Source organism: Physeter macrocephalus, chromosome 10, assembly GCF_002837175.3.
Source record: "Physeter macrocephalus isolate SW-GA chromosome 10, ASM283717v5, whole genome shotgun sequence".
Taxonomy (NCBI): domain Eukaryota; kingdom Metazoa; phylum Chordata; class Mammalia; order Artiodactyla; family Physeteridae; genus Physeter; species Physeter macrocephalus.
In genome coordinates, this window is record NC_041223.1 from 85978336 (window position 1) to 85989134 (window position 10799).

Consider the following 10799-nt stretch of genomic DNA (forward strand, 5'->3'; position numbering starts at 1 on the left):
GGCCCGTGTACCGCAAAAAAAAAAAAAAAAAAAAAAAAAAAAAAAAATCCCTCCTTCCTCTTTTTTTTTTTTTTTTTTTTTTTTAATTTTAAGAAGATACCAGAATTACATCCAGGAACTTAACTTTGATTTGTAAATTATTCTTCTAAATTATGTTTATTTTCCCCAATGATATACTCCTCATATATATCACTGTGTAGATATTAGAGCCCATTTGCAGTTAATTGCTCTTTCCTTGATGTTAGTGCTTGTCTATAAATGTTATAAATCTGCTCTACCTGTCTTTAGACGATGATTGAGGGCTATTGAGGATATATAATAGGAGAGACCAATTTCATGTCAGCAGGGAGCTTGTTTGTTCAGCTGTTTTTTAAGCTTTTTAAAATTATCAAAGCAAGTTATGTTCCTCTCTGTATTCCAGGGGTAAACTATGGCCTTCAGGACAAACCCAGCATGCCGCCTAATTTTACAAATGAAATTTTGGTGGAAGACAGCCATGCTTCTTCATTTACTGTTATCTGTGGCTGCTTTCGCCCTGCAGTGGCATAATTGCACAGTTGTGACAAAGACAGTATGACCCACAGCTGAAAATATTTACTATCTGGCCCTTCCAGAAAAGTTTGCTGATCCCTGGTCTATTCTACTGGGAAGTTTGACTTTAGAATTGCTAAAAATGTTTCAAAGCCCTGGTCTTGTCTTGGGTTTGAATGGTTATAAACAGATCCCTGTGTTTGCACCTGGCTGCCCAGCGTATTTCGGGAAAAGCGTGCTTATCTGCAGGAGGGAACGTTTCCACATAATGTGAATCATGTTACGTTGGCCGTGTAAGTTTTGATTTCGCCTTGCTTTAGGGGCAAGGATTTTTCTTCCCTAATGTTTGGTAAGACTTCTCAGTCCCCGAATCAGCTGGTGTGAACCTCGTACACTGACTAATCAATAAATGTTTTGATCGGACATGGTACGGTGAATCCATTTCCTATCACACACTAGCTCCATGTCTATGATGATGATTATTTCATTTTAGGAACAAGAACTCTATCAAAAGGAAGGTTTAGGTGTGAATGAAGTACATTACGTGGATAACCAGGACTGTATAGGTATGTATTTTTTTTTTTGCTCTACTTTGGGAAATATGGGAAGATACAGTGAATGATTTCGCTAGTAATTTTTCTGCGCTCTGCTGGTTATGGGACTTGAAATTGTGGTACTTGAGAGAGGTTTTACTTCTCTAGTACTGCTAGGGAGTTATTTTTCCTATGAAGGCATCGAATTCAGCTATACTGAAAGTTTTCGTAAAGTTCCTTCTGTCTACTGTGAGGGATATTTTCTTTCTTAAACAGTTAACGTGAGTAAGTTAAGGAGGAAACAAAATTGCTTAAGCAGTGAAGGGATTTATCTCGTGTGAGGAAGCCCGAGGCGTCTGCCAGGGTTTGGCTTTGCGCGTCTGCAGTTGCTTGTTTCTGTTCTCTGCATCCGTACCCTCTGGCCGGCGGCAAGTCCGCATCACAAGTTCCACGTGTCCCACCCAGGTAGCACCCTGCAGCAGGAGAACAGGGTCTCTGTTTTCCTTGTCTGTTTTTATCGGTAAAGAAGCCTTTCCCTGTCCCACCCAGGGAGTACTCAGTCTGCCTTTTCTTTCCCACCCGTCTCTGAAATCAGCTGCTGGGCAAGCCTTGCTTTGAAAATGGAATCTGACAATTGAGTCAGTGACTCATGTGCTAGATTTGGACAAGGTAGTGTAATAGTAATAACAACAACAATAACAATAATAACAGTACTTTACGTTCGTGTTACTTCTCAAAGCACTTTCACATCCTACCTGGTCCACTCAGCAGATCCCTTCACACACCGTATCCTTTCTCAGAGATATCTTGGCTGGAACTCCTCCCCTTCCATGTCCCCTTCAGCCCACTTCGGTCGTGCATCTCTCAGAGCACTCTTATTTATAGCTCAGTTAGCACGTCCCCCTCCACCTCCATTAGTTGCCCAAGAAGCATCATTCTCTGGCCAGTGCAGTCAGAATCTTGATTTCTCTTCCTATGTCCTGCGGCTTTTAGAGTCTGTCCCATTCAGCACTGCTTATGTATTTAAGCAGCTTACATTTTATAGTTATTTTGGACAGGCAGGAAATTCAAAAACATGAATGGAAGGAGCTTAAATATGTGCTGTTACTGACGTTTTGCTGGAAAGTTTTTGAATCCATATCTATAAACAGTTTCAAAAAGCTAAGCCTGCAAAAACTTCTGTAGCTTTACTTCGGTTTGAATATAGATGTCATGCGGGAGAGGACGGATTTCTGGCTCTTTAGCCTCTGTCCTAGCTTACCGATGGAATGGTTATTATGTTAGTCGCTTTCTTTATGGAGGGGTTTTTCTAAAACCTGTATTAAATATATGATGTTATTTTCTAATAAATTGCAGATGTGAAATAAAATTCATCTGCTCTCTGTTGCTTGTGAGAGAATACAATACTTACAGAATCATGTTACATTGTTTCTGATCAGTCCTCAAAATTTGTGATCAGTAAGTTTAAAATGTTATGTTTTTTATCCTGTCATATTCTGATTTTTTGAAATAGATTTAATTGAAGCAAAATTAGCGGGAATACTGGATATTTTGGATGAAGAAAATCGCCTTCCCCAGCCAAGTGATCAACACTTTACATCTGAAGTTCACCAGAAGCACAAAGACCATTTCCGACTCTCTGTGAGTTTGCTACTTCAAAATTGAGCCTCTGGTGGGAAGAAAAACTTTTAGAAAGATGTACTAGACATTAGATATTATGTAGTTAGAATCATAAGTTATGTAAGGCTTTGAACAGCTGTAAACATCTTCTGAAATTAATCCAGCACAGTATCTTCTATAGATGACCATTTAATTTGTATCTGTATATTTTTGCTGCTGCTGTGATCTATCTAATCAAGGCGATTTTAGCTGGATATAAAGTACATTTCACCTATATCTAAAACATATAAAAAGGTTTACCTGTTCTTATGTTCTCCCTTCTGAGTTGAGTGGCCATGAGTTGCTCTGTTTTGTATCATGTGACCTTGATCACTTTCCAGGGGTTAGCACCTCGAGTCACAAGCAGCTACCTGTCTGCAAATTTGTAAGACCAGCAAAGCTTGTGGCTAAGAGTCTGACTGGTGGAAGCAATTCATTTAGTGATCAGTAAATTGATTTTGATGCTCTTTCCTTGGGAGTTTTGAATGGAAAAATGTACTCAGAGAGGGTCATAGAAGCTGCAGAAATAGAAGAATTAGCTAAAGGGAAAAAGATACAAAAGGCAGTCAAAATAAATGAGAAGTACACTTCTGAAAGGGTCAGAAGACCTGGTTCCCTAAACTGCTGTGCTTGACTACCTGCTTGCGGCAGTGAACGGTAGGGCCGTTCTCCATAAGGCTGGAGCGTGCAACTGTTGAGGTGTTTTCCATGTTCCTCTAGCTCTGCGTTTATCTTTACGCTCAACCACCATCACCTGAGGTAATGCAAGCACAACTCCATCCTTGCACCCAGATAGAGGTGACTAGCACAGAGAAATGTGGATGTTAATTTCACTCACGAAGATAGGTGCTGCCTCATCTTAGAACAACAAAGAAAGGAAGGAAGAAGAGAAAGCAGCTTAGAGTGGCAGCTGCCTCCTGTACTGTTTATTGTTTTGAGACTGTAGCATAGTATAACATTTGCTGCTTTGATGGGTCCAGGAGTTTAAGTGAATGAAAGCAAATATTCTTGTTTCCACACATCATTAACTAAATCAAGAATGTGAATAGGTTGAAGGCATTAAAAAGCTGATATAATTATGATAACCTTCTCTGGGGACTGCATCTCACAACTACCTGCTCCATTGACTTGGAGTTCTTCTGTATCCTTAAATAAGTCTTATGATGTGGAGGCTGCCTCTCTCACCTCAGAGGAGATAGAAAAAAGCAGTCTGCGTCCCCAGCAAAACTTGCTGCTAAGATTAAAGACATACATCTAGTCCTGTTTATCCACTGCTCTCTGTGAAGACCAGTCTGTGGATGCATGGTTACCTTTACCAAGAGTACTCACTGCTAGTCAACAAATTATGACCAGGGTTTTAGAGACATATAGCTCCAAGGACAGCAAACTAAAGCATCAGGAATGGACTATGGCCACTTTTCCTCAAAAGAGAACAAGAGCAAGACAGTAAATTCTGAGTTGTACAGATCATTACTTTTATTGTGTGTCTTTGAAAATAAAATTATTAATAACCATTTATTGAACCTTTAGCATGTGCCAGGCACATTCTAAGAGTTTTGCTTGAATTACTTTATTTGATCCTCATGATAATCCTTTGGGGTAGCTCCTGCTTGCATCCCCCGTGCTAGAGGTGAGGGGACGGGCATGGAGAGCTCAGGTGGCCTCCATGTTTAGCATAGAGAGAAGTGTTGGATTTGGGCATCAGGCTGGCGTCTTGACCCCAGGGTCGCCCTCTGACTCGTGCTGGCCTGCTGCCATGCAGAGGGGGGCTCTGTGATCTGCTAGCTCTCTCACCCAGCAAAAGCCTGGGAAGGTTCTGATGTCTTAGCTTGTTCATTTTGGAATGAGATTGTCTCTCTTAACCTTAGGCTATTTTGAGGGTCAGAAGTGATCTTTTATTTTGGAAACTTTCAAATATGATACCAACATGAGATATTACAGTTAGATAGTACAACCGGAAAATGATTTTGTTTCCTTCAAATAGATTCAGGCTCATTGTGTAAACGTGCTAGGGTGTATGGTTTAAATCAGTAGGTGAGTCCCTGTGCTGATTTTGGATGTCTCTGTAGGACAGTGCTTCTCAGCCTTGGCAACACCTAGGAATCCCCTGGTGTAAATGGTGTAAGGGGCTTAAATGTTCTCCAGCTGATTGTAGTTCAGCAGCCAAGCTCAAGAGCCACCACTTTAGACAAAGGCATTTAACTTTATCAACCTTTGGTCCTTTTTTCTTGCCTAAGAGATTATAACCAAAAATATTTGCTGGATTTTACTGGTACTTTAAGGCTTATTTAAAAAGCAGTATAATTATATAAAGTATGAAAACTCCCTTTATAATTTTAAGTATTTCACATGCCAGATGTTTTCTAAAGGAAGTTGTGTAGTATATTTTTGATAATTTAATAACTGGTGTGTGTATTATTTTTCAGATTCCTAGAAAGTCTAAGCTGGCAGTTCACAGGAACATCAGAGATGACGAAGGCTTCATCATCAGGCATTTCGCAGGGGCGGTGTGCTATGAAACAGTGAGTATGCCTTTCAGCGGGAGAAAACCGTTTGACGTTGAAGCTGCGCTGTGCAGTACGGTAACATCTCGCCGCATCTGGCTATTTAAAGTTAAATAAAATTTAGAATTCAGTTCCTCAGTACACCGGCCACATTTCCTGTGCTTGATGTCCCCACTGCCTGGTGGCGGCGATACTGGACAGCACAGCTACAGAACATTTCCGCCACCTCAAAAAAGTTCTGTTGGACGACACCGTGTTAAGGAATATTATCACAAGATGGACCGAATCATTCCTGTTTGCTTTATTTTTCAGACTCAATTTGTGGAAAAAAATAATGATGCTTTACATATGTCTCTTGAGTCCTTAATATGTGAATCCAGGGATAAGTTTATCCGGGAATTATTTGAATCATCCACAAATAACAACAAAGATACTAAACAAAAAGCAGGAAAACTTAGCTTCATCAGTGTGGGAAACAAGTTTAAGGTATTTGCGCTATAAATGGAGTACTTGAATTTTTTTCCTACTGCATTGAAATTGCAATTGTTTTACACTCTACAGTGGATAGTGTAGATCACTCTGAGAAGTCCCACGGGTGAGATTCAAGAGCAGACCCTGAACTGTTGGTGTTTGTATGCAAAATAACATAAAATAGGCATAGTAATTGACCATACGGAAACCTTGTAATTTTACGAATGTGCTCTTTCTTGGTGCTTAACGTGTCTGATGGCTTCTCCTAATGTTCTAGCTTCTGCTTACTGTCTGGTTGACCTTCACACCTTCTCTTTCCCATGTGTTTTCTGTTTCCTTCCTCATTCAGCAGTTTTGTTTTAGCTGGAGTAGTCCAGCTCCAGATGGCTAGAGGGGACTAGTTGAGTTGAGAGAGGAAAAGCAGGCACTGCCAGGGGCTTCAGGTAAATGATCACCTTCGTGGACTCCTACTTACAGAGTGGCTGCCGTGTTAAAAAGAGCCCAGCTCGAGTTAATGATTTCATTTTGTAATTCATTTTTAACGTGTTTTCTCTCATAGTGCATTTTGGGTGTGCACATTACACTAAAATTTGATTAAAGCTTTTAAGAACTCCTGTAAAAGATAAATGCTTTGTGTGGCAAGCCCTTCAAATTGCTTCTTTGACATTGAAGAACACTTCATTTGTTTCATGAATTTTGGATCAGGAATTTATTCTTTGAGGTCTGATAAGGAATTGTCACATGATGTGCCTTAGAAATGCAACACTGCTGTTTGGTACTAATTGCTGAGTATTTTGCATAGAAAAAGATAACTTAAAAACTTTGTGTCACATTTTAATGAATAAAAAATTATAATAAATAGATCAAATAAGTAGAATTAATTTCTCTCTTATACATTTCCACAAAGTCTTTTTGTTCTGTTTACAAGGAAACTACATATTGCCTTTCATTATGTGTACTTCACATATTAAAAATGATGTAATTAGGAACAATATTTAAGACTCAGAATACTAGGATACTAACAGTGTAAGCTTCCTGAAATCCCGTGTGGATTGAAATGAGCTCTAAATAACTAACTTGATAAAATCATGTTTATAAAACAAAAGCTGAAACATAGATATAGGAGAATTCCGCTTATGACACATTTTTTCAGGTAACTGAATAAAAAGTCTTAAACTTTATTGTAAGTTATATTCATTAATTATGAGTTTCTTCCTCTCTGGACAATATTCTTTCTCTTATTTGGATATTCTTAGATTCTTAAATAGACATAATGATAACAGATTGGTTTAAAATAGCACATTAGCCTGTATGAAACGGATATCATTTATTTTTTCCTACTGTGATATAGTAGTATTGCTGGCAAGAACATACTTGAAATTTTAGACAATATAAATAAAATAAAAATCATTTTTAAAATTCTTTGGGCTAAGGTATTTTATGTTGAGACTTTAAGTGCCTTAAAATTGCTTATATGCAATACAGTGTATTTTGCACATCACACTGCTTGAAAACTGTAACTAAAAGGTGTAACATTGTTAATAATAAAATTTCAAAGTGTTTTCATTGAGATACTTTGAAATGAAATATTAGTAGTAATTCTTATTTTTAAATATAGTAGAATAGCTCATTAAATTCAAATTCAAATTCAAGTTATGGGAGGCAATACAACAAAGCAGGCTAGCATTTACAGTAATACTTCAGTTATCGAACATGACCGAGAATCAGAAGTTTTCCACTGAAAAGTGACATTTTCAGGTTATTGAAATAGAACTCTTTTACTATTAGTGTTTTAGAAAAAGTAATTCTTTTTGATGAAAATCATATTCTTTTATTATATACATGAATAATTGTACGCTTTAAAATAAAAATAAAATACAAGTAAAGCATGCGTTGCATCAGGCTATTACGCCTTTTGGTCTTTGACCGCTGTTCTTTGGTAATTGACATTCTTCCGTCTTCTCTCAGATGCTATATAGTTTATTTTTGCTGCTTCTACTGACTTTATCTCCGTTTTTGAGGCGAATACTGTGCTATGGATTAGGAAGCATGGGCTTTGTCACAGTTGTTTTCTTTCCAAATTGGTGGCTCTTACACTTGCTTTTCGTTTGTGTGCTGGTCTAGACTGGTTGAGGTTGTCAGAACTCTGTCAAGCAGATCAGTGGGGTATGACTGTATTTTTTTAACCCAGTGAGAAATTCACTCCGTTTTTATAGCTTAAGCCTATAATGTCTGAAGTGTGCTGTAGCATCACGCTTAAGAGAATGAGCCTTGGTGTTAGATCCTCGTTGGAATCTTGGTTTTGCCATTACTAGCTCCCTGATCTTGGCAAGTGATTTATCTCTCTGGGCCTCAATGTTTGCACCTGTAAAATGAGACTACTAATATATCCTTAATTAGAGTTGTGGTGCAGATTAAACATGATAATGCCCGTGACAAGCTTTGAGCAGTGTCTGACTCATAGAAAGCATTCAGTAAAGTATACCTGTTATTATTATTAAGTATAGCTGTGATTGAATAAATATGTTAATTGAAGAATTAACATCTTAATTTCTCTTTTGTTAAGTAGTACAATAAGCATCCCAATATAAAAATCAGTATAACAATTTAAATAATTTACTTTGCAGAGAAGTAAAGCAAATGCATGATTTTAATGTACTGAACCAGAGTACATTAAAATCACTTAATATTATTAAGAAAAGGAAAGGACAGTAACTACTTGTACTGTCCATTGTGAAACTTCTTCTTCAGAAAGTTGTCCTAGCCTTTAAAAATAATTGAAATGTGAAGTTTTAAAATAGTAGAGAGGGTTTCTACAGGTAGGCAGGTCAGTTTCATTTATGAAAGGTGTTATGTAAAACAATCCTAATACATAGCATTAGTGTATATTTTAAACACGTTTTCATTCTTAATGGAGCGTGACACAGGCTACACCCAGCTTGCCACGACTTCACATACTGCTCCGTTGATCCCTTATTGAATGCCTCCCCAGCATTTGCATTTACTTCTTGCATTGCCTGTATACTTTTTCCTCATTCACCCCACCTGCAAGTGTGCATGTATGTTTTCTAGTATTGCTAATTTTCAGTCTTTTAATTGTATAAGTAAAAGAAGTTATTGTCCTTGGCATCATATATTAGCCATGCATTTCTGCATGTTACTATCTGTTAAAGAGATTGCGTACCAGAAGCTGTTAAATTGTAATGTGTTATATATATCAGCGTTATTGCATGTTGTTTTATTCTAATGTTGAAAAGCTAATGTTATGGTATTATGTACTTTTTTGCTCTTTGAAATATTGAAGTGATTTCCTTTCTTCTACAGACACAGTTAAATTTGCTTCTGGATAAACTTCGAAGTACTGTGAGTACACTTAAAAACCACAGGGTTTTTTGTTTGTTGGTTGGTGTTGTTTTTTCCGGCTGCGCCGCAAGGCACGTGGGATCTCAGTTCCCCGACCAGGGATTGAACCTGTGCCCCCTGCACTGGAAGTGCCGAGTCTTAACCACTGGACCGCCAGGGAAGTCTTCAAAAGCAGGGTTTTTGAATGGTCCTGTTAAACTATTATTAGTAATTACTCAAATGAGCACAGTAAACCTGGAATAATTAGAAATTCATTTAAAACCAAATTTCATCATTTAAAAAAATCAGTTTTTAAAATGGTTGTCATTTTGGTTAGTTTTTCTCTGAAGAAGGGTCAAATATATATGTGCAGTCAAATTGTTTTATAAATATATAGAATTCTCTGAATGTTATTAAGATTATTCTGTAGCTTCAGGAAAGTGAAAATAATTAGTTATCATAGGGAAGGAAAATGTATTGTTTAGGATTAAAGTTAACACATATAATTCATTTTCATTTTATTACTCTGGTGGTAACATTCTCTAACATGACAGTGCTGATATGGAAAAAATGGTCATAATATTTTTATGCCCTATTACAGTGGCAGTATTTCCTAGGAGCCTTTTTTTTAACTAGACATTTTAATTCTCTCTGTTTTTTAAAGAAAAATTCACCATAGAAAGAAATTTGATACGTGGGTTATATAAATGAGGCATGACTTCAAGAGAAGACTTATTTTTTAAGCAAATCCACAGAACTTAACTGATTGCTCTTCCTTTTCATGTGGTCATTTGAAAGCCAAATATTTATTCTCTCTGTGCTATTGTTGCTTAACTTCTTGTTAGATTTGCTTTTGAAACCATTAAGAAATTCTTTTAACTATCCTCATTGTTTGCAAATGTTTCTCTCTTAAGGACAGACCTTCTTTAAAAACCAAGTCTGATGAGGAGGTATTTTATTTTTATCACCCAAATATAATGCTACTGTAACATGATTAGATTATATTTGTGATTTTTAAAAAAGGCATTTCTGAAAAGTGTTCTAAAAGTGTTTGCAGTGAGCGTCATTGTTGACAGTAACTATTCAGTTTTGCAAGGTGGCTACTTGGAAGAGAAGCTGTTATTTGGATGTTTAGTGTATTAGCTTCAGGTTCCCAACAGTTTCACTGTGTACATAGCAGTATTCTCTCTGCCTCATTCAGCACAAATCTGATAACGGATTGTAAATGAATGCCTTTAAGCTTTTTAAAATACATATCGTTTAACAAACAAAACTTTAAAATGTGCAGTGGTGCAGCTCAGGGACCTACTGTATGTTTTTAAAATAGAATGATGAAAAAGGTTGACTTCTTTTTTTTTTAGCACTTTGGCCTAAATTTTCAGAGGCTTAATTTTATGCCATCTTGTCATAGGGCAATTTTCTTATCACAGAAACACAGCATATAAATATATTTAAATGTAGAATAAAATCACATGTGTGTCATGCTGTGAAGTGTATTGTTTAAATATGTTGAAATATTTTACTAGGAGAGACTTTTCTTTTTACAAAAACACAGTTTTTTGGCACTCAAATCTAAAATGTATTTTTCTAATATTAGTATATAAATGCTTTACATTATAAAAGTATGCTAATGGTCTTAAGTTCCTTGGTGATTATTTTAAAAGAGGTTTAGGGCTTCCCTGGTGGCGCAGTGGTTGAGAATCTGCCTGCCAATGCAGGGGACACGGGTTCGAGCCCTGGTCCGGGAAGATACCACATG

General features: G+C 37.0%; 1 protein-coding gene across 6 annotated transcripts in view; it reads left to right on the plus strand.

Moving 5' to 3' along the window:
• The window catches only part of MYO6 (myosin VI), a 154935-nt gene that overhangs the window by 99098 nt on the left and 45038 nt on the right, over positions 1 to 10799 (plus strand). The window contains exons 15-20 of one of the 6 annotated variants that reach the window (XR_003681558.2): positions 1025 to 1097; positions 2578 to 2705; positions 5150 to 5245; positions 5540 to 5713; positions 6048 to 6141; positions 9023 to 9061. Coding sequence is in view for 2 of the 6 variants with exons in the window: in XM_028494713.2 (XP_028350514.1) it covers positions 1025 to 1097; positions 2578 to 2705; positions 5150 to 5245; positions 5540 to 5713; positions 9023 to 9061 (510 nt within the window). In the remaining 4 variants the exon portion in view is untranslated. Of the gene's footprint in view, positions 1 to 1024; positions 1098 to 2577; positions 2706 to 5149; positions 5246 to 5539; positions 5714 to 6047; positions 6142 to 7822; positions 7850 to 9022; positions 9062 to 10799 lie in introns of those variants that run through there. The other 5 variants (XR_003681560.2, XR_003681559.2, XR_003681561.2 and 2 more) reach the window with 5 other exon arrangements.